Source organism: Limanda limanda, chromosome 7 (genome assembly GCF_963576545.1).
Source record: "Limanda limanda chromosome 7, fLimLim1.1, whole genome shotgun sequence".
In the NCBI taxonomy this organism is placed as follows: domain Eukaryota; kingdom Metazoa; phylum Chordata; class Actinopteri; order Pleuronectiformes; family Pleuronectidae; genus Limanda; species Limanda limanda.
In genome coordinates this window covers 9,588,621-9,612,711 of record NC_083642.1, presented here as the reverse complement: position 1 = coordinate 9,612,711, position 24,091 = coordinate 9,588,621, and the positions used below count along the sequence as shown (strand labels likewise).

General features: G+C 43.9%; 1 protein-coding gene across 1 annotated transcript in view; it reads left to right on the top strand.

The window, feature by feature from the left end:
• The window catches only part of plxnd1 (plexin D1), a 62,535-nt gene that overhangs the window by 21,764 nt on the left and 16,680 nt on the right, over nt 1-24,091 (top strand). The window contains exons 8-20 of the mRNA XM_061075220.1: nt 1,667-1,766; nt 3,164-3,262; nt 4,850-4,939; nt 5,053-5,161; nt 6,225-6,382; nt 9,718-9,863; nt 14,494-14,599; nt 15,941-16,080; nt 16,576-16,755; nt 17,071-17,155; nt 17,577-17,846; nt 21,008-21,157; nt 23,471-23,585. Coding sequence (XP_060931203.1) covers nt 1,667-1,766; nt 3,164-3,262; nt 4,850-4,939; nt 5,053-5,161; nt 6,225-6,382; nt 9,718-9,863; nt 14,494-14,599; nt 15,941-16,080; nt 16,576-16,755; nt 17,071-17,155; nt 17,577-17,846; nt 21,008-21,157; nt 23,471-23,585 — 1,748 coding nt within the window. The remainder of the gene's footprint in view (nt 1-1,666; nt 1,767-3,163; nt 3,263-4,849; nt 4,940-5,052; nt 5,162-6,224; nt 6,383-9,717; nt 9,864-14,493; nt 14,600-15,940; nt 16,081-16,575; nt 16,756-17,070; nt 17,156-17,576; nt 17,847-21,007; nt 21,158-23,470; nt 23,586-24,091) is intronic.

Below are 24,091 nucleotides of genomic sequence, written 5' to 3'. Positions count from 1 at the left end.
TCAAGCTTCAACAATACCCCTAACTGCACAGATATGAACAAGAAGAAATCTATAGATTTGGAGCTGAGCCAATTGTGTGAGGATTTACATCTGCTTTGAATTATGTCACAAGAATAAAACAGCTGCTCTGTTGTTTCTACATTCATGTGGCTCTGCCCGAGTGCCGCTATAATGGTGCATCGTTTTAAATGCTGCTGCCACTAGGAATTGCGGGGAAGGCATTAACTGCTTTGCTTTCGTAAAGGTTGGTCCAGGGTATCAGATGCTAAAGGAGATAAGAGAGGAAGCTTTACAGGTCCTTTCCTCATCATTTAAAGAATTCAACCAGCCCTTATCATGGCAGCCACTTAAATGCTTCTGGGTCGTTTCACTCACTTAGGAACGTTCCTAAGCAGAAAAGACTATTTACCCTCCTGCCTGCCGGCGGCCCTGCTACCTGTAAGCCTGGTCTTCATAATAAAGAGTAATGTTACTTCTACAACGGCTGCCTGTGTGTCTGCATTCCCTGTCTGTCTCTGCATCGTCTTTGGCTCTCAGATCCATTCCCACCATCTTCTTTATATATAATTCAAATTTGATTAAAAAAAGAGCCAATGTAATTTTCTTTTTAGTAAATGTTAATATAAGAGAAGTTATAGCGCCCGTTTGAGTGAACGTGGGATCAATTCAAAATAAACGTTGTCCCTGTTCCTCACAAAATAGACACATGTCTCCCAGTGCAATAATGTGGCCCACTGATGTGTTTAATAGATTTTGGACATCAAGGAGTCTACAGCATAGACAAATAAACGATGTCAGGTTTTAATTACACAGGCAGTATTTGTTAGTAGGACCAAATCATTTGTTGCTTTTGGTCTTTGCGTGGGATTTTTTGATGTTTAGGAAAATATACAATAACGCCAGACTCGTCCTTTAACCTTAAACTGGGTCCAAACCATCCAACTGGGTCCAAACCATCAAACATTCCTTTGAACCCTAAGGAGACACTCCTCCCCTCACAAACACAGACCTTTTAAACTTTAGGACTTGTCACAATTCACTCCCACTCAACATATTTCCATCTACTGTATGTTGACATGTCTTGGACAAATGAGCATTAACTGAAGGGAGTGCTGAGCTGCAGATGGACCCAGTTTGTCAAAATGTCATCACCTGAGGCGATGTCAGACTCTAAAAGGATTTCACAAAGATAGAAATGCAGGAGACAGCACACATTATCGTTAACCACTCCAAAGCCCTTCTTATGCGCCCTGTTCAAGGTAGGGATGCTGCGTCCTTATTCCACCTCGCCATTCTGTACGGTTTGGGCCATATTGTTCCAGCATTAGTGTGAGTGACGGAGTTTCTATAGAGAAGTTCTTTGTTTCATCTCAAGCAGATTGGCCCTGTGTGACTTCCTGACTTTGTTGTAACTCTGGAATTAATGTGTCTGCTACTGTGACTAATCATTGCTTCCTTTTATTAAAGATAATCTTTGATGCCTTGTAATCAGTTCAGCTACAGTCTGTGTTATACTGCAAATGCATCACAGTTCGCCACACACATATTTACTGCATGGGAAAAGATCAGAGCGAGATACAGGGGGCCCCAGCTTGCCAGATTTGGCAATATTTGATCCTTGTTTCTCAAATCTGTTTCCATGTGTGTGTGTCTCTGTTTGTGTCAGATGTGTGAGCTGCCTGAGCACAAGGTGGAAGTGTTACTGGGACCAGGAGAAGCACCTCTGTGTCTCGGCCAAAGATGACTCAAAGCACAACCTGCTGGAGGTGAGTAATTGTCCCTTTTTCTAATTCATCACCCAAACAAATGCCCCGAGGATCTAATAATATTCAGATCTGTCATCACAGCCTCAGACATGATGCAGACTCTGCTGTTCAACATCTCAGAGCGTCCTGTCATTAACTTGAGTCCAGGCGGGTTAAGGCAAGAACAGTCGTTGAAGTAAAATGTCTAAACTACACTAAGTATGAATCTTAAAACCGGCTATAAAATCTCAGGTGGTTCTGTTTTTACAGACTCGTAACAGAGTAATGTTCCATTTAAAGTTCCTCCGACCTCCTTCTAAGTTTCTCTGTCTAGTAGTTCAGTTTGGTGTCCCAGCATGTGGGAGGGTAGATCCACCGTGTCCCTGTTATTGCGAAGGAATTTTTCTGAGAAGTCAAGACTGCTTGTTGCCAGAAAAGAAATAAATCTACACCTACATTTTCAGCTGTGGTTGTATTTATTACTTTGTTTTAAGTAGGTGACTGCACAAAGGGATTATTTAGGTATGTTTGGCGGTGAAAAGCCCCACAAGAGTGGAAAGCCAACGAATCAAATTGTATAATAGGTTTGGCACGAGCACTTGAAAGGGCCGTGAAACTGAGGAATTCATCCAAAACTCGTGGAGCCTCATTGGAACCAATTAAAGCTCTCCCTGAAAACATTAAGACTAGGTCAGCCATCGTGTTGTTCTTGTTCCCTCTGGAGTTTTATTGCCCTGTCAGGCCCCCTCCGCCTGTGAGGGGCGGCCTCCTCTCAGCAGACTGTGACCCTCGGGGTGAGGGTCTGACTGAGCTCATTCACACTGCAGGAGCCAGTCAGAGGGGAGATGATGGGACTCACAGTCCCTCTGGTCAGCTGCTGGTCAACTGTTCTTCTTCTTCTTCTTTTTTAGTGTTTTACTGCCTTGTGTGTTTAGTGTTCGGCCTTACATCACAAGATCCCTTGAAAGGCAAAGGAGTGCTTTTCAGCAAACAAGACATCACTATAAATCTTAGTCAGGAATGCAGTTTCAGACCCCAAGATATAACACACACTTACACATTAAAACAAAGGAGGCTTTTTCTTTGTAGGTCACCACGGGTTATTTAAAATATAGGTTCTTTCGTAACATGAAAAAGAAGGTCTTAATGTGGGTCATAAGAAGAAGAGACGTTTTCTTTTCCTGATCTGCTGAGTCCATCAGGGTGTCCGGCCTGTGGGTCTGTTTTTCTAATCCCTCATCGTCCTTCTATTTGAAGCTATTGTTGTTTCCCTCAGAGCGAGACTTTACCCTCTCATTTCCTCCTCCTCCAGATAAACAGGACAGGTATTTTGGGATGGCGGATGTGTGCAGGGGAGCCATTGTTTTCTTTAACTACTATATGTAACTTCCTGCTCCCTACACCCCATCTCACCACAGAATGCAGCTTCCTGTCCGAGCCTGGTCATCTCAGAGGTACCGCCTACGCCATCAGAAACGGCCCAGGACTTCATCATATCCCTGAGCAACATCCTGCAGGTATGGAGTCAGATCTGGACATTGTCCAAAATGCATGTTGGACATTGTCCAAAATGCATGTTGTGAAAATGATTGGAATAAAACCGAAACATGTGGTGTGTTCGCTTCAAGCTGAGTTAAACACAGATGGACATATGTGTGCGTTGATGTGGGTCAGTGCATGAGCGATGCTAGAGTTTGGGTGATGTCAGTGTTGAGAGATGGAGATGAAGAATGAGAGCGTCTCTTTATGCTTATGTTGCTGACTGCTCAGCTGTCTGCGCCCACCAGGCCTTGGGTATCTAACTGGGACTAGCTGAGTTGTGTCTTCGTCAGCACACTGTACAATGTGCAGTCGGACTAAGGCAGCACACATGGCAGGGGCTTTATTCGCTCGTGTTCATTTTAAATTCAGCTAGTCCCCTCAGATCAGTTTTTTCTAAACGCCTTTTCTCATCCTTAATCCACACGGAGCGAGTCAGACGCTGATCCTGCATCGCTCGATAAGGACACGAGCAGGATCCTCTAAGAATTCCAGTGCTGACTGGTTGCCAGGTGTGGTCAGTCACACATGCCTAACCCTCGCTGGCCTTTTCAAGCCCTCTCCTGGTGTGTTGCTATGGTGACAGACAATGAGTCACATACAAACTCAGACATGCACACATAGGGGATGTGATACACAGCGCGGATGTGATTGGTAACTCATACTCCTCTTTATTGGGAAAGTATATACAAAACAATGTTGTTCGACAAGTCAACAGAGAAGTCAGTCCTATTCTTGTTATTATGTTGCCATCAGTCAGATGCTTGTTGGATCTGTGGTGAAGTTTGGTTTGGTTCCCACGACAATTTTGTATTTTATTGTCATTGAACTACAAACTTAATATAAATAACTTAAAATAACATTGATAAACAGTTCAATGAAAACATACAGCAGATGCTTGGAAGTTTGTCTTTTCTTCTCAGACTAAACATAAGAACTGAGAACATTTCAAGTGTTTGCATGTTGAGTAGTTTTGCATTTTTTCTTTAAGGAAAAGTACCTGCCAGATGCAAGTAAAAAAAAAAATCAAGGTTCTCTTGTGTCATAAAGATTAAGCCAAGACCTGGAGAAGGCGATCAAAGTCGACCAATTAAAGCCGACTGGATTCACTGGGAAATAATTCCTTCTTCTTTAAGTACTTATCCTTTAGTGCTTCAACCTATCTTAAGTTTTCATTATGGCCCTGATGTACTTTTATCAGTTAAACTCAGTACCCATTTTATGAAGAATAAATTCATATTCATTACTCTGGTTCCCAGATGACTTTGCAGAGGTGTGGGAGTCCAGATGTTTATGAATATGAATTTTCAATAGATTGCATCTTTTCCTGGCAGGGACAATTATTGAGGGTTATTTCAGTTTCCTGGTCCGTTTTCAGATGTGCAAATTGTTCCCAGACAATGTTTGGAAGAACATTTCACTGAAGCGAGCTGTCCACACTTCTCTAATTTCTGAATACCATAGCAGTGATTTTGTCAGTGTGAGAACGGCATAATATCTCAATTTACTCACTTTTAATTGTTAAAATACTGAACCTTATTTAAAGTAAGTGCTTTGCATTGCAGGGGGAGGAGCTGGACTGTGACTTTGGGACGGAGCAGCGATATGCGGCCGAATGGCTCAACAGCTCAACTGTCAAGTGCAGTGGAGTTACAGTAAGTGTGGACAAAGATTCATAACTAGTGAGTGAATTGACCAAGTCTGACTTAAGACCAGCTTCTGAAGTTTAAGTCCTGTTTGTAAGTTGTTTTTCTTTCTGCTCACTTAGCTGTCCACTAACCAGAGGAGTCAGGTTTACCACCTCAATCTGAGGCGGAGAGGATTCTTCAGTGAGCAGGGGGAGGATGTTTTCATCGACAGCCCACAGCCCATGAAAGGTTAGACATTACACCCATGGTTTTGTAGATGTGTAAAAAAGAAAGCAGATGAAAAATACAATTGCCATCTGTTACGCTTCAGCTGGTCGCTCAGCTCTCTGGTACCTGCGCTGTAATTATAGACCCTCGCAAAAACAAGACAAAATCCGACAAAGCTGCCACCGTCGCTCTCAGAGTGCCTTTCACCTGTGCACGGATATTTTCTGATGAGATTGGTGGATTTGATTACACCTGGTAAAAAAATAAAGGATCGCTTACAGGGACAAACATTGTTACACTGCCTTTCACTTGCAATAATAGTAGTTTGTCTATTACAACACATCATTTACCAACAACTAGTAATTTGCCATAATATCGCATTCTCCCACCGTCTAATTACACATAATGATTGTAGGGCATAGGGAGCCGCGGTCTAAGGTGTCATCCATGCGTCTTACAACCCATGTCCATCTGTATTGTTGCAAATACAATCTGAGCTCCATGACAACAGCGAGACGATGAAAAGTACCGTGCGTGTTGTTGAACTTGGCGGATTGTCTAGTGTGCGGCTCCGAGCCAGCCCTCGCCTTCTCCAGTTCCAGATGTGCTGTTCCCAGTCCATGTGTCTGCCATGTGAACAACGGCCCTGGGCAGCTGCCAGACTCTCTGCGCTGTTATCGGACACGATTGTCGCTTCGTAACATGCATAGTCATCGAATTCTGAAACAACAGACTCTTTATCACACACACACAATATGCACACGCGGCGTTACAAATGGGACTTCTCACTGGGAGGCACATTGGAACATGTACACAATCATCTGTTTCTCGCTGGCTTTGTTCTCCTCCACTAGCTGTCTCTTTTCCTGGCTTGGTTTTTTATAGCCATGAATATATCATCGCACAAATACTTGTGCTGTTTATTTAGAGCAGGCAGCCCATGTGGCTCATATGAGACTCTTTATGCAAAACGTACTACAATATCCTTAGTTACTGCACTTTAAGTACGTCAGACAGGGAAAACACATTTCAATAATTCTGCGATTGTCTCTTTCTCTCTCGTCAACCTCTCATCTCCTTCTAGTGGAGGTGTACAACTGTGGAGTAGGTAGTTCCGACTGTTCCCAGTGCTGGGGCCGCGAGGACCAGGGCCACCTTTGCGGCTGGTGTGAAAACGGCTGCAGGCCGCGGGATGATTGCCAGCCAATCAAGGACCAGTGCCCGGCTCCTGAGATCCACAAGGTAAAGATCAAAGGTTCAACTTAAACATCCATGAATGTGGACTACAAACGTTTGCATTCATAACCCCATCCACACACACACACACACCTCCTTCCTGTAGCCTCCAGGCTAACTTTTGAAGCCATAAAATGGTGAATCATGGGGTCCCTCACATGATGCGGCGCCCCCATGCTCTGTCTGTCCACTGTCAGCTGCTGAGGAGAAGGTTTGAATAGTCTCATTAAAGCAGTTCTCTCAGTAATAACACTAACACTCACTTAGCCCTGCGCCTCTGGGGACGCAGCCCAGTTGATCTGCAATCACTCAGGACAGCGTGGGTAACACCTTCTGTCCCATGTAACTACAGTACGTGTTTAAACTGTTTGGGTTTGGCTATGAAAGCTACATGTGTCGGGTTTTCTGTGTAGAAAACCACAGACACTAAATGAAAGCAAATAAGAACCATGAGGGATTTTAGATATGTGGTCACAACAAGAGCTAAACCAGACTGGTAAAGGGAATTAAGGGGTGTTTATCTTTCACATGATCTGACTGCGGTCACGTCAAAAACAGTCGTCGCGATTACCGGAGTTGGCTTTTCTTTTTCCCTGCTGCCGAACTTTATACCAGCGGAGCCACGGTAGGCATTCACGGGAAGCACGGCTCACATGAGACCCAGTCGGCCTCAACATCCTGTAGATAAAACCTGGTCAGCCCACGAGAATGAGCAAGCAGAACAAAGTGGACACACAAACACTCTGTGACACACACACACACAAACAGGCCCACAATCTATCACACAAACAGGCCATATTGAAGCGTTCACGATTATCCCTCATTCTTTGTAGCTGTCAGCACACTGTGACTAACAGGATGCTCGATGAGAGTCTAACTTCTTACGTGACTGAAGTTAGATGGGCTGAGATGCCGTATGCGTGGGCAGACTATTGCAATTCTCTCTCCCCCCCTCTCTCTCTCTCCCTTCTCTCTCTCTCTCTCCCCCTTTCTCTCCAACTCACTCACACTCCCACTGGTTCTCTCAGGAGAATGAGTTGCAGAAAGGATAGTGGGGCTGTGGTTCTGCTGGGTGTGTGATGCAATGCTTTGGCAGCCATGTTTTCCCAGAGAATCCACAGGGGTTATAGCCTGAGTGCAAAACCCGCTCTCCATAAACATTCACACACACACACACTCCGCAGCGGTTCTTTGTTTTATAGTCCTGGTGACTGTGTGTATAGTTTAGATAATGAAGTATTGTTTCCTGGCTCTGCTTTGTCAAACAAACTCTCTACATGTAAGATGCTAGCTCTGCAATATTAGAAATATGGAGGAGGATTTCATTTATATTAATATATATAATATAGAAATATACAAATAAGGTGTTATTATCTCTGTCAGCTCTATATTCCCATGTGTTTGCTGTCAACTGTTTGAAAAGAAACATTGATTATAGATATGTCAGGATCCAAAACCGGAGGTACCGGATAAAGTTAATCCATGACATGAAAGGAGAAAAGACAAAGGGATGTGGGTGAGACATGAATGGTCTGGGCGAGAGGATGGAGAGCTAGTCCGACAGAGAGAGGGTGGCGAAGTACAGTGAGAAGCCGTTTCCTGTTTTTGTCCTCACGTCCTCCTTGATTAGTGTGATGCTAAGGAACTGGAGTGAGGAGAGGAAGATGAAAGCTCCGACCTCAAAGCGATCTGCTCACAACAAAAAGAAGAAAAACATATGGAGTTTATCAGATACGTAATTTATCCCATGCAGATTAGTCCTACATATCTGGGTATTTTGTTTTTTAACATACAAGAATATAGAATAATTTAGTCCTTGAATGTGTTTAAATAGAACCGCTAACCTCCCCAGTGGAGGGTTTCTACGGAGGCACATTCCCACCCTGTGATCTCTCTGCAGGCCTGGCAGAGTTTGTGCTGTAAATCAAGACTCTCAGACTTGTAAGAGGTGTAAATGAACAGCATGACGGCTGATGTAGATGTCGATGCTCAACGGCCCCACAGAGACACACAAGGTGCTATAAGACGCATAGTGATAATAAATAACTCTGCTTATTGCCGAGCTCTGTAGAGAGGGTGGGAGCGTGAATGTGTTCATGCGTGTTCACACATCCATGTTTTTACATGTGAATGAGAGAAGGTGTGCATGTGGTTTTGGAGTAGTACAGTGCACTTTAAGCCGGCACTGATTGGCCACACTATCCAAATTCTTCACATAACCACAAAAACATTGACATCATTTCCTGTGGGGTAGATCCCAAAGAAATACTTTTAATAATGAGTCAGTTTCCAACAGTTTGTTTTCACACGATATTAAACATAATACCCTCCTGCTCTATTTAACCACATCCACTTTTAGCTGGGAAATAGATTGTGTATATATCTGCACTGTCACTCTGACGGGCTTCAAGCTATCTGGATGCAGAGCCAAACCTTGTCCTCTCCCCTAGACCAAACAGAAGGGCTGTTTTCATTCTCAAGCTCGGTCTCTGATAGAGCCAGAGCCAGGATAATAACACCGAGGGGGTCACAGTGACCTGAGCTCAGCCAGAGGGGGGGTCATTCGAAAAAAAGCACGTTGGACTTGCTATGCTACAGTGGCAAGATGATGGCAGATAGCTTCTGTCTGGGCGCCGGAGATGCTATCTTTCGAAGCCGTGTTTCCTCGGTGATGGAAGAGGTGACAGTCCTCTCCTTTTCTCTCCGTGGCGTCTGAATGGAAAGTTAAGAGACCGGAGACGAGGGCTGAAATGGTGCGTGAGAGTACGCCTCTAAACAACAACAGAAATAGGGCCGAGGAATTCAACGAGGCAGACACAGGAAAACAGATGAAAGGGAATGAAACTGCATTAATTCGCCTTGCTCTCTCTCTCCACCGCCATCAGCATTCGCTCCGCTCCTGGCACTCAGTTCCCTAAATTGCCTCCACACTCATCCACCTTACCGCTGTGCTCTCCACCTCGCCTCTCCAGCCGTCACTCTCTCACTCTGCTCGTCTCTTGTGGGGTGTGAAGAGGGCTCTCGGGCCGCTCTTTATTTGCATGTGCTGTGGAGGATTAGAAGCTGAAGAGTCTCAGACTGACATGGTTAAGACTCTACATTATGTGTGCATATACCTAAACCGTGTGTCTATTCAATTAGATCTCAGTCTTCAGCCGGAGAACACTTGTCCTTATCTCTCTCTGTCTGCCCCACTCCATGTCAGCATCAGATAAAGCATCGCCAATCCCTTAATTCTCTGTCATGTTCATTGGCATCATTAGAAGGATCTTTTAGGGAGGTAATCTACTTTTGAGATCTTTTCTTTCTCGCTGCTTATCACCTCACTGTGTCTCTGTCAGATCTCCCCTCTGAACGGTCCTCTGGAAGGAGGCACCTTGCTGACGATAGAAGGGAGGAACCTGGGCCGGAGGGCTGGAGCAGTGAAGGTCTCTATTGGAGATGTGCCTTGTGATCTCCTACCCCAGTTCTACTCTGTCTCTGTTCGGTAAGTAATACAAACATGTGTGTCTGAATTATGATTCACAAACTAGTCCCACTATGGCAACTCTTTTTTCTTCATTTTTTACATCATCTACATTGTCAAAATGACAAGACAGAAGAAATAACAGATTGTCAGGTACATCATTTATATTTAAAATATGCAGCTACGCAGCAGCTAGGACTGGGGAGATGATAGCTGACACAATCACGTTGTCGTGGTAACCTGACATGCTTTCAAGCAGGTGAGTGATCAGGTGGACGGCAGGCAGAGCAAGCGAATTAAAGATTTATTACTGTAAAAAAAAATCCTGACATGTACAAGACATCCCAGTCATGAGCAGAGTTTGAAACCAGAACTCATATCAGAAAGAACAGTGAACTGCTATGTGACCGACAACATTAAACAATAAATATTAGGTTAGTTATCTGTACCTCACTGAAATCCTTTTCTAACTGGGAACCGCGCTATTGGTTTAAAAAGTCTAAACTACACAACTGCAGCAAAAATATAGTACCTGTGTTATAAAATATTCAAAGAGCTCAAACAAGATTACGCATTAGCGTTATTTAAATGTTTTGTTTATTTTATTTTTCCTTGAATTTATCAGGAAGGTTCCACTGAGATACAATATCTCTATTGTCAATGATATCTATTCAAGATGGGCAGTGATGAGGTAAATAGAAAGTTTAACATATAGATGCAAGCAGGGACAAATCACACACACACACACACACACACACACACACACACACACACACACACACACACACACATATGCACTCTTTAAAGCAATGACCTTGTTCTATGACATTGACATTGAAATCTGTTTTTAACGATATCTTTAGGAGTGTTGCTGCATACAAACATAACAGACCAGAAAAAGAGAATAGACACCTTAGCCTTCAAGCAGCTGTGGCTCAGGCTGTGGTAGAGGTGGTTGTCCACTGACCATAAGTTTGATGGTTCGATTCCTGGCTCCTCCAGTCCATATGTTGAAGAGACCGACTCCTAGGGCGAGACACTGAACTGTATTATTATGTGTGTGAATATAATTTGTAGTGTAGAGTGTTTTGAATCCACTTTATAAATTTGTCCATAAAAGCAGCCATATGAGCCAATGATATGTTTCAGTTTGTAATGTAAAACCTTTCATGTAAATGAAAGCTACCATTATTTTGATTACTAAACATCCTCCGACAAATCACCATCACAGATCATAAGAATCCACAAGTCTGCCACGTCCTGACAATATCATGTTTTGAGGGTGGAAACATCCCTGCTGCATAGTTTAGTTTGCATGTATTCATGAGGCTAATTTTCACAAATATTATTATGCAGCACACTTCTCAATTTAAATGACTCCATTGCCGTCTCGCCGTAGCTCAGGGACCATCACACTATCACCATGGAGACAGCAGGACCCCGCTTTGATTCTGGGATAACACAGAGCTGGGTGGAAGTCAGTAACTCTACAATTACACCCAAACTTCCATTCAGTATCTGTAACGTTCCCCCGACTGGAACTGTTTATCTGGTCTTGCTCCACTGAAGCCAGTCATTGTATTAGGACCAGTTCGAGGGAGAGCTGTGGGTCTCACCTGTCACTCAAGCTGCTTGACACATTCCCCCCCCCCCAACGCACGGCCAAAACAGCGAATCACATTTCACTCCCTCGGTGATCTCAGCTTGTGTCGTCACTCCTCATTGGCTGCTGAGGTCGGTTGTTATGACAGCGACGCATACCCACATCGCTTGAAGTGCAACTGACAAATCATCACACGTCAGTGCATCCGGCAGTGTCAGCACATTTGACTTGCAGGCACGCACGCACATATGCACTAACACTAGTACACTTTCCTACTGCTATTCTTGTGGGGACCTCTTTGATTGATTTAATTACTTTTGATCCTATTTGCATCCCATGGACTCAAACACTTTGCATTTACAACCTGGAATTTGTAAATGTATTTAACAATCTTATATTTAATGTTACTGTAGTTGAAACCTAATTTAGAGAATAAAGTCTAAACACAAATATATTTCACATCCTTGAAACTTGAAATGAGGAAATTATTAATTTGTTTCCCAAAAATATGCTCATTCGGAACATTTCAATTCAAACTGGCTCTTACAGAAAAGTCACACACACACACACACACACGCACACCTGCACATGTGACCTCATTGACTGGGTCTGTTGAGACAGGTGTCTGCTCGTGTGCTGGGAGGTCAAAGTTGACATCTGGGTGTAAAAGGAAAAACCTGCAGCTCTGGAGAGACGGTGCTCCACTCACTGGCTGTCAACATTTTAATTAATGGCACAGTCAGGGAAGGCACAGCTCATTTACTGAAGTACTTCTCTGCTGCCCTCCCTATCATTTTGATATGACCCTCGAGTGGCCTTAGCCCCCTCTGCAATTAGCAGAACCCAGACGACTCTCACATCAAAACACGCAGACTTGATTGTTGATGATCCTCATCACCAACTCAAGGGAAATGATCTAAGACATCTCAGAGTTGTAGCCAAAATATCGCCCTCTGAAACCCATAATATCTCCACAGAGGGGCTGGGCTGGAATGTGCTCGGAGCAGGGGTCAGTCCAGGCCCTGTCTGTTCCTACTGAGAGTCTGCATCTCCTTTTGACAGGGATCACACTGCATCAACATCACACACTGCTTACATACACCGGGGTGAACGTGTCTGGAAGAGTCTCATAAAACAGATGTCACATTCAAAAAGAAACAAAAAAGGCCTGAGAATGTTTCTGGGAATCTAGAAAACCACAACACATCTGGAAGGAGGTACACAACCTAACTCTCGGTTTCCTGGAAAGGCCACTGGACATAGCACCATTATAGTATCTGTTTGCTACAGCACTGGACAAGAAAATAGACCCTATGTCTACGAAACAGATCATATATCACATAAGAAATGTGTCCTGCTTAACTGGAATCAGCAAAGACCCCCACATTTATCCATTCAAACAAATGAGATGATTACAGACACAGAAGTGTTTTAGCATGTTTTCATATTTGAATGCAGGTTTTCAACTGTACACATCTATAAACTAAATGTGGGAGGCTTGTGACTGTGGATTGTATGTGAAGGAAACTATAATATCACCATCAGACCTGTGCAACCAGTGTCAGATTTAGCAAAACATCCAATGAATTTATCATTTTTAATCGGTCTCTAATTGAAATACACAAAGAGCCCAGCACTTGTACAGTTGAAATGCAACAGACTTCACACGTAGCTTTTATCTGCTGAGAAGCCTTTGGTCATGCTCTTCAAAAAATATTGTGTTTTATGTTTTCTTTCCCACAGAATAATTCCCAATATGATTGTTCAATAGCAGAAACCATTTGATATGATGTTTTGTTTTGATAACGGTTTGATCCTCAGCCTGATTCCTCACTTTGCCCTGTGGTAGCCCTCAAGGTTAAACCCGACTCTGGCTCAGATTTCTTTGAATTCACGTTTCAGTTCCATTTCCTTTTCTCTTCCCTCAATCAAAGCATGTGGAAAGATGCATTTTCTTCTAACAGGTGCACGTCTGCGCTCGTCACACTGAATTGACAGGGGTGTAATTTGAATGCAATTAGATTCTTTACCTGATGCTCCTGTAATTAATGATCAGGAATGCCAGCACATTTCAACACACTAATGCAGTTTATGTTTTGAATATTTTTGAACAGCCATTCAGACGTATAAAGAGAATCCGTGATTTAATGGGGCTCATTAAATTCAGCAGTGGTTTTGGGTTTGGCTTCGCTCAGAGTCGGTGTGTGTGTAGAATCAGGCCTGACATTTAAGAGCAACTGTAGATGAAGCTTTCTCCCTGGTCTCAGTTTGAACCCAACCTGCCTCAAATCTGTCCAGTCCAGTCTCGTCTCATCATATGTCCTGCCAGGTCCTCCTACATAAAACACACGTCCTCCGCTTACGAAAATTCCCCGCTACTCCTCTGTCAATCATCCGATCTCTAGCTGAGAATTTATAACCATGTAGCAGCAGGCACCTGACTAAATAAACCGACGGGGTGTCAGGCTGCGAGGGAATCATGGGAGGTGATAAAGGTTGTGTTCCCCCCCTAGTATATTTATCCCGGTGAGGCCCCGGAACAGTAGAGCCCTCCGCCTCGGTACACCGATGTGTCGTTAATACGAGACGTCCCTGCAGAGCGTGCACTGATGACACAAGGCTTAATCGCAGCCAGGAGGCAAAGGGAACAAGCCTCGGCAGCTCCTTAATCTCCTCTGTGGTTAGACACAGCTGGTCTGAGGAGCTTTGAACTTTACATCTCCTAATATCTGATATCTCAAAGCTTTATTAGATTCCATATGTAAATGCAATATGGTTTGATGAATTAGTTCATAAGCACCATTCTCCCGGTTTAATTATGTGCCTCTGTTTAGCAGTCGCCATCCAGCCTCTTCATATTGGTTCCTCTCACTTGCAATTTGTGTCGAGCAATTCCTTGTTTAAATTAATTTATTCAATAAAAGTTACGAGCTGCATTTCTGAGTTTTCTTATCCGCTGTCGTTGTTGTTGTTTTTGTATTAACTGATATTTGATTGTGGTGTTAAGACGACCAAACAAGGAGGTCACATTCATTTTGAACTCCCCAGGCTGGTGTGTGTCACTGGGTGGTCCGATCAAGACAGGACGGACATCGTCCAAGTGGAGGTGGATCAGAGCGGAGAGGGGGCTTCAAAGGAGAGCTTCTCTTACTTGGTGAGTCTCCTCCAGACATCGACCCTCCTGCTGATCTTTGCTTTCTGCTCTTCTTGCCTCTCCCTACACATTCTTCTTCTTCTTCTTCTAAGCTCTCCTGTTTCTCGCTCCCTGCTGGGAAACCCAAATGTCTCAATTGAGTGTTAACAGATGCATTTTATGATTCCGAGGAATGTGAGTGTGTGGGAATCTTCTAACGTTCACTAAGCAGCATTGTCATTTGGCACTCGCTGCCAGCAAAAACAAATATGGCGATAGTTGGAATGTCCCCCTTGCTCTGAATCCATCAGTGGTCACAGCAAACTAGCCAGCATTGTGTTAACTGACCTCAACCCACACAGTCTCCCATTGGATTAAGAGTATTCCGTCAGTGGAAATACCCATGCAAGCGCTTTGTTTCTATTGTTTATAGACAAAGAGTTTTTCATAATGTAGCGCTGGAAAAGTCAGCGGCTCTGTCTGTGAGTCATCCCGCAGAGAAATCACCCGGTCTTGAAGCCCTCCTTGATACATGAGGACCAAGAAAAATCAAGAACAACAAACATTATGCTGGGGTGTTGTGGGAGCTCCTCTTGGGCTTCCTTATCCAAACCCTGAGATGCTCAGTGTGAGAGAGGTTTCCACCGCTGGGCTCTGAGGGGAAGATGTGGGAGAAAGGGAAAACAGTTTTGGGAGACAGGATATGTGCCTCTGCCGAATCTCCTTCCTCAAACCTTTATACGGAAACATCTGCCTCCTTACGCCCACTCTGGCACACAAACACACAATAGGTCTCCTCCATCCGTGCATGCTAAGGAAGTGAATCCTGTCAGTGAGGATAAGAGGTTTCCCTTGAGGCGAGGTTCATGGCGGGGATAGAAAGTTCAGAAAGAATGGGGATGCTGATGCTGGTAGCGGGAGAGCTGGACAGGACTATTCATCTTTGCGTGAAGAGCCTCTGTATGTGTGCGCTGTATATCTGTCTGCATGTGCATATATGACTGCAGGGGCATGCAGTTTTTCATGTGGATGCATGAACACTATTGCTTCTCACCCGCAGCATAGCTGTCCTGCAAGCTCGGGCCTGAAGGCCTGGGCTCCAGCAGCACTTTGACATTCTGCAGCGTGGGCTGTCTTCACAGTTTTCTTCACTCATTTACTGTTATAGTCAGCAGCTGTCTCAGACAATCTGTAAAGATGAGATATCTGAACCTCAAAGCAGGATGGAAGGATATTATTTGGTAGCAAGCATCATAAATAAACACAACACAGTTTATGGAAGCCTTGGTGTCGCAGTGACAGGAGCTGCAAGATATTTAGGGCCGAGTGTGATGTCTTGTTTTGTGCTGTGTCTGTGCTCAGGTTCCAAAGCTGCTGTCCTTGGAGCCGAAGAAGGGCTCTCGTGCTGGGGGAACCAGGGTGACCATCAGGGGGGAACACCTGGACATTGGTTCCCAGGTCAGAGTCAAGGTCAACAACACACTGGAATGCACCATCACAGAGTGAGTATGAGTCATTTCTAAATGCGTGTAGTCAGAGTCACTGTGTTTTCTTCTTCTTTCAGGCACATTAAAGAGAGGTCTTAAAGTCTTTGTACTGAGCTTTAAATTACCCATAATTTAAAAACCTTATTTGCTTTCATAGTGTTTTTACATGACTGGTACCAATTGCTGTAACTACAGCTATTTATTCAAGCTGTGCTGCAAGACCTGCTTGAGACTTATTATTCAGTTCAAAATATGCGGCTTGAAAACAAAGAATTCATCCCAGGCCTTAATTCATCATTTGTGTGACTGGTGTCGAACTCCAAACTGTCTGGTTTAAAGCCAGCAGCTCTACTCAATGTAGTCGAGCTTATTCCGAAGCAGTATTTGTGTTAAATTCATCAAGATGTATTAAACAAAAATTTGATTCTAAGTGGAAACTTTTGTTTTGTATTTATAACTTATAAACATCACAACATGTGTGATTACAATGTTTGCCTTTTTTTTCTTTAGGAAAATGGACGAGAGCATTGAGTGCACGATGCCTCCAGCCTTGCAGGCGTTCACCGAGTCAGTGTCGCTGTGCGTAGAGTTTGAAAACCTTCCCTGTCAGAGTGCGGAGCTCAGCGCCACATACACTTACGAGAAGAACCCCACCATCAGCTTCATCCACCCCAAAAAGAGTTACCTCAGGTACGTAAACTGCCAGAAACACCACAAGCATTAAACTGTCCTCAACACCTCAAGCTGGCTGTTTCCAGAGAGTCTCTGACTTGAGTCATAACTGTAATGTAATCCTGATGTGCAGCATCTTTTCTGTTGTGCTCTAAATAGCACAGAGTGTGAGACAAGAGGCGTCTTTGATAACGTGTTTGCAGATTTTTTCAAACTGTCAAACTGCTTTGCATTATTATATGGAGCCCTATTTGCATAGAAGTATGAGTGTGACATGTTTTTTTTATCATGGCTGAGATGTGACTCGTGCATATTTATGTGTGTTTGTCCCAGTGGTGGCAGGACCATCACAGTTACTGGCCAGGGTTTTAATCTGGTGCAAAGTGTGACCATGCAGGTGCTTGGACTCGGAGAAACAGTGAGTAATCAGCTTTTTTACTTGATAAAACCCTTTGAATTGTATATGCAAATATGTGGGATTTTATAATTATATAAAACAAAATAAAATATACGTGTTTAAGATGTCTAACTCTCATAAAACCGTAAAGGAAAGTTTTTAGGAAAATGGCTCATCAGATTTGTGTCAAGAAGTCATCCCTGCCTAGAAATAGCCGAGCAACTAACCCTCCATGCAACTGCTGTAATCTTTATACTTTGGTTTTGTACAGAATGTTTGAGTGACCTTTAGAGGTTTCCAGCTTACTAGGCAGGTTTTGTTTTCCTCGCACAAAGCCAAGCTTTCTGTTTGCCCCTGCCTCATTTTATCAACCATCTGAAGGGTGAATGAAAAGGGTATAAAATGATTTTCTCAAAGCTGCCTTGTTTTTCTCCCTCTGCAGGGCTGCACAGTGTTCCCCCCCTCCACCATCACCTGCCTGTCCTTGGCGTCCAGCCAGTCCCAGCAGACCACGGTGCAGTTCCTCCTGAACGGAGTCCTCTACACCGGAGATAACCCCTTCTCCTATGACGACGAGCCAGAAGACGAGGAAGGGGAGCCTCATAAGGGTCACTTCCAGTTGGAGTACGTGGAGGACCCTCAGTTCTTCACCGTCAGCAAGGAGAAGCTGATCAAACACCACCCTGGAGAGCCACTGACGCTCATCATCAATGTGAGTGACCCCGCTGACACAGGAAGTTCAGATTAGTGCTTCACTGATGTGTTGGTTTGCTGATAGGTCAAGTAAATATCCGTATTCCTTCCACTAGAAAACTCTCCCGTCAGTCTCAGTGTTGTTGTCCACCTGCTGCTGATGGGAATACCGCTGTTTTATTGATTATGCATTAATCAAATTTAATAGAAATGTGTGGAGTAGTTTGTGCAGTGGTAAAAAAACTAAACTTAGGCACTAAACACAAAGTGCAGTTCAAGATGAAGCTGTCGTTAGTCGTTTGTTCATGAAGCAGTCAGAGATGACGACAGTGTCATCATCAACGCTGGCCGTCCGTCATCTCAGCTTTCACACACCTCGACTCAAACCCTGCAAAGAACAAGTGAGGGGATTTTTTTTTTTTTAAAGGTTGCGTGTTGCTTGACTCCAAAAGCCAGCGCTGCTGTAACCCGACTCCCCCCACTGTGAACAGCAGACAGGGCTGAACGTTCCTTTATTCATATTCACACAATCCACAGGCACATAAAACACATCAAAGGTGTTGAGTCCTGTCGGGTGTCTGACGGTGGGGGGGGGAGGCGTGATGGCAACTCAGCGGGTGGTCCTATGTTCCTATGTTCCTATGTTCCGGCTGATCTGAGCACCTGCCGGGCCTGCGCTCATCACCCTGAAGGGCCAACGGCTGTGGCACCGTACGACACGCACATGCTAACATTACAGACGGGGAAGTTAGAGCCTAATCGGCTTCCTCTTTGTGTGTCTGTGTGTGTGTGTGTGTGTGTGTGTGTGTCAGATGAGGCCCTTGCAGGAGTCGCTGCCTCAGCCGATCTCCATGGGCGACTCATCTGCTGTTTCCTGTTTTTTTGAAGGAAGGTGGATTCCCATGTAGTGGACCTGAATGTGGGCGAGAGGCTGGAGAGCGATTGAGTGTGTTAGTTTAATAGGGAGTTTGTTAGTGAGCCAGATCCTTTATTAGGAAGCTGAGCTGGAATGTGGGTGGGTTCTGTTTCCCTTCATCCTGTTTTGGCCATTAGATTTCATTTTGTTGGACTGATGACTGTTAAGTGTGAAATTCTGTGTTGTACACAGTATGGGAGTAATTCAGTGTATTTTACTATACGTCTTCCATGCCAGTTCGATGTGTCTTTTTGTGTCTTTATGTTTGTATTAGATGTGTGTATGCATGCGTGTGTGTGTGTGTGTTTTGTCTATGTTAGGAAGTATTTGTTGACAGAGACCCAGGGGGTGGCATCCTGCAGTGGGGACAGGACAGGGCCCTGAGGGTGTAATCAAAGCAAGGAAGCACACTGGGGATAAACATACACAAACGCAAACACTTCCTCATATTTATCATTCTCATGTTAAAGGGAAATTACAGTTTTCTAAAAAATACTGTCCTGTTATAGTTTTCAGCAGTATTCTAATTGGCAAAAACAACATTATTTATTCAGAGTTAATGCAGAGATGTGTGAATGCTGCAACATCGGCAAATGAAAATAAGACGGTAAAAGAAATACAAGCAGCTGAATGACCAGAGAAGTCCTAGATAAAACCTCAGGTCAGCCCAGAACAATTTGGATCTATTTCAAATATGGACTTACTGCCTGTTCAAAATAAAATGCTTTAGAAATGTTGCTGTGTTTCCAGACATCACTAATCCCTCTGGGGAGCACTAGGTTATCATAGCTGTTATGAACCAAAATGTTCCTTCCAAGAATAATATGACTGCCCTTTGAAATACTTTCATGCAATTTAAATTTGGAGACTTGCTAAAATGAGATTTGCCTTAAGTATGATACTTGATGCTGCTGACATTTAAAGGAGTATTCCAGCAATTTAATGTTGCACATAGTTAGGGCATCTAAAGAAAATAAAGCAGCAAAGGCCAAGACATCCTGTGTTTTATTTTCTAGTATGAGTATAAGGTTATTGACAGCAGCCATCATGCCTTTTCAGCTTGTTTTTTTGTTTGTTTTTGAACAAATGCTATGAGAAAAGTAAAGTGACAAATAATGCTTGCCTTGCTTGCGTGTCATCCCTTTGCCTCCTGTCTAATCTTCTATGTATCAATTCCAACTTATCATATGTACTGCCATACCTCAGTTTAGGGTGAAAAAACATTGTGGAAAGACGTGGATACAGACAAATCCCCATGCACATTTTCAGATCTATCCCGGCAGAAGTGTTCAAAAAGAATCATGTATAAAATGACAGCCAACTCTGAGGCATGTCTGAGTTGTACTTTAAGACTTTTCTGTATCTCAAGCTCTCAAAACGCTTTCAGCCGCTAATATCTAAGTACGTATTTATAGATTCGTCGACACGTACAGATCTCAGGACACAGATCTTTTTACTCGTATACAAATCTGAATACACTAACATCATAGCCTGTATGAATTTGCAAATCTCAGCAACCATTTTCCCAGATTATTTACACATTAACACATTTGATTATTCACACACGGAATTGAGATACAGTCCATTCTCCACAAATGATATTGCTACGATAGCGTCCCCGTACATAAGTCCACGTAATGCAGTTTTAATTGAACCCTCTGTTTGTCTTTTAAAGTCCGTGCCCCCAGTTAGTAACGCAGGCTTTCTATTTTAGATTTGCCTCGTCAAAGCCTAAGCTTTCATTACCTCAATGACATCACAGCGACATGATCAGGGTCTTCTGTGGATCCCTTGGGAGCCCCTGCTCTTAGCAGCTATAGGATTGACGCAGGCCAGAGCCGGATTGGCAAAAGAGGCCCATTCAGCTTATTCCGACAGGCTCCTGTAAGAAGCCCTGAGAATGTTATTTTGGGTACCAGCAGGAATGACTGTCAGCAAGTTTGTTTGTAGAAAAACTTGCCTGGCCGTGTGAGAGAGGCAGCAGGAATGTTTGCTGCTTTAAGGTGAACTCTAGCCCAAACTGGATAGGTTTTCGGCTGGCTTCCTCTGCGCGACAGCTGCGTGACAGGCCTGCCACGGCTCCGCTTCTATTCCTGTAGATTTGCGAGTGTATACGAGAGTGTAAGTGCTCGTACAGTATGTATGGCTCGTAGCTGCTTTGTTCTCTGTTCTGTATGAATGTTATCTGCGCCTGTTCAAAGCGGGCCCCTCTGGTCTCTTACCGCTGACCGGCTGACGGCTGTTTTTGTTCATTTCTGGCACAGAAAGGGCCGAGCGATCTGGAACTGGTGCCGGAGGAATACTCGGTCATGATTGGCTCCTATCCCTGTAACATCAGCTTCCATAATGACCAGCTGTTCCACTGCACTATCAACGGACTGCTGAGCTCCAACGAGAATGAGCTACTTGTCACCGTGAGTATACGCAATCCTGTAAAAACACCTCGGTAGACGCAAACACAAAAAACACACACATACACAACCTCATGTTGAGAATATTGCTCGACAGACCCTGTTAATTTTGAGGATATCACCCATCTGTGGTACGCTACTCAAGCCAAACATTTAGTCACAATCCAGACCATCTGTGGTGTCCACTGAAACAGCTTTGATCTGCACAAGCATGCACAACTTGTGATGTATGTGTGTGTCTCTCTCTTTGCATTTTGAAAAGCCTCTAGTCTGCGAGTGTGCCACCATGAATCAGCAGTTCGAGTGGGCAGTGAGCCGTCACTATCTGCAGAACAATGCCACAAAAGAACAGTGAAATGTTTACAGCTTATCTCTCTAATCCTCCCTATCAGTCCTTCCACACCATCAGCGACACCGTCACCTATCTAGTCACACCGAGACCCTAGTTCTCTGAGATTGAGATGATTGCCGTCCTCGCTGGGGTTTTTATTTTGTCTCCAAGTTCTGTCCTTAACTATTTGAGGTCTTAATCAAGAATTGGTTGAGTCTTGCACAGTCCTGATAAAACCAGACGCTCTTCCCGCTACCCACGTTTCCCATCTGTTGTTGTCCATTCTGCTCTGTTGTGATAGGACTTTATTAAAGCAGGGGGGGGAGCGCTCATCTATATTTAAATATGAGCCAGACTGTGAGAGGTTTGGCAAAATAGCTCAGAAACATATGTTAGACTCTCTGTGTCTGTCGGTAGAGCTGAACTGTAAGAACTGTTTCCTAATCTTTGACACAGAAATAGTTGGAAGGTTCATCTCCCTCACCCTCGGTACCTGAGGCTCGCCCGAGTGGCCGCCGGCTCCCGTCTGTTTTTCAGGATGTCTGAGAATAAAACACAAGCAATTAGCAAAGACACAAAGGGCAGGGCAAGGGTCAAATGAGACGCCATAACACAAATGGGTGGGCTGCCTGTTCCTGAGCCCTGTGAGGATGATTTGTGCGCACGTTTGACAGGAGCATAAATACACAGCGGGTGTATATTTTCCTTTTTGTCGGCTCATTTGAATAAATTCATACATGTTGGGCTGCTGCATAGCTTATGGCCATTTGTGTTACTTCGCTTACTTTGGGTGGCAGGTCTATTTTTACATGTCTGTGCTTTGCTTGGCTCTGAAGTATGGCTGCGATGCAGAAGTGGATGTGGGGAAGCGGTGTTTTCGTACCCTGAGCGAAACAGGAACATGGAACAATGGCATTTTCCCCTCCATTAAACCAAGCCTGGATGTTGGAGCCTCTGGATGAGCGCCTTCGCTCCCTGATAAATGAACGCCTTGGACTAGAAAGAGAGAGAGGGGAATGAGAAAATAAGGAAAGAGTCCAGTGAGGCAGTTTCTACCTCGGAGGCAGACCAGTGTAAAAGGGATTTGGTCTGAGGATCGGAGGCTTCTTTCTTTAGTTCTTTCTATGTTTGTGTGGATTGGGGGGAAGGAGAGGGAAGGATGTTGGGAGGAACCACAGAGACCCTGCTGACTAATCAGAAGGCAGAAGTGAAAGTCCTTTTCTTGTCACATCTGGGTTACTCTGAACTGCGTGACTCCTCCAGCTCGTTGCAGCAGGGAGACCATTTTTCAAAATCCAGAGTGTAGCTTTTTTTTCCCCCCATGTCTGCACCTGTGCCCATGAAAAAAAATGATGCGTGCATGCGTGCAGATACTTGTGTTTCCATTTAGCATGTGTTCCAGTGCATGCGTTTTTGCACTGTACAAAGAAATCCTTAATGCATCTACCATCTCTCCTCATTACGGCTCTGTTTGCCTCTCCCTCTCGCTGTCTCCGTCTTTGTCTCCCTCCGAATTCAATTTGCCTTATTGTTAGGATTGTAAATAATATAGTGTATACTTTACATATCTAGTAAATACTATACAATAGTGTGCATTTTAGAATTTCCAAGAAAGACAGAATTTGACTAGAATCAAGCCAAAGATCCATCGTCATACGCTCATTCTACTTTCAGCTGAGGACGGCAGTTAAAAACATACGATATTTGATAGTAACAGACCTTGGAAAAGAAAACCATGTCCCATGACTAATAGCTGCTGCAAAGTGTTTTTACAATACATCGTTTCTGTGTAAGCAGTTATGATGTGTCATTGACCAATCTCACCACTGAAATCATATTTTCTGTGTCATATAAATTCCCGAGGTTTGTACACAAATAAACTTGAGGAAGATACTTAAGGTTCTGGTTAGAATTGTGGAAGAAAAGCAATTAAAACAAAAAAAGATTAGTTTGTTTCAGTTTGTTTTCTTCCTCTCTCTTTCTAGGTGCGGGTGGGAAACTTCCATCGCACCATCGCCACGGTGCAGCTCGGTGGAAGTGAGCTGGCCATCGTGGTATCCATTGTTGTGTGCTGCGTGCTGCTGCTGGTGTGCACTGTGGGTAAGTTGTGTAGATGATCCAGATGATGGATGTGCTCCTGCTGCTGCAGCAATGGATGTTCCAGATGTGGAACAGATAAAAGGAATTCGGGCGTCATCGTTTCCTACACTTGCTTCATCCCTGAACAGTACCCGGTGCACAAAGACCTCACTGTTCCCCTCACTGTCTAGTCTGCTTGTGTTGGTGTGTGTGCGTGTGTGTGTGTGTGTGTGTGTGTGTGTGTGTGTGTGTGTGTGTGTGTGTGTGTGTGTGTGTGCCTCTGTGCAGGGCAGGTGGATCAGGGGGAAGATTGGTGCTAATTTGGATTTTCTCACATTGCCCAGCTTTGATTTTCTTTTTCACAGAGCTGTTTTTTTTCTTCACAGATTTTGAGTGTTAACTTGATGGTGAAATAACCAGTGTATTTCAACATACAGAGTGTGATACATATATTATAATATAATTCAAGCAAATATTCTATTTTCACAAATGTGTATTTCTGGTAAAAATTGTCCATTGGTAGATTC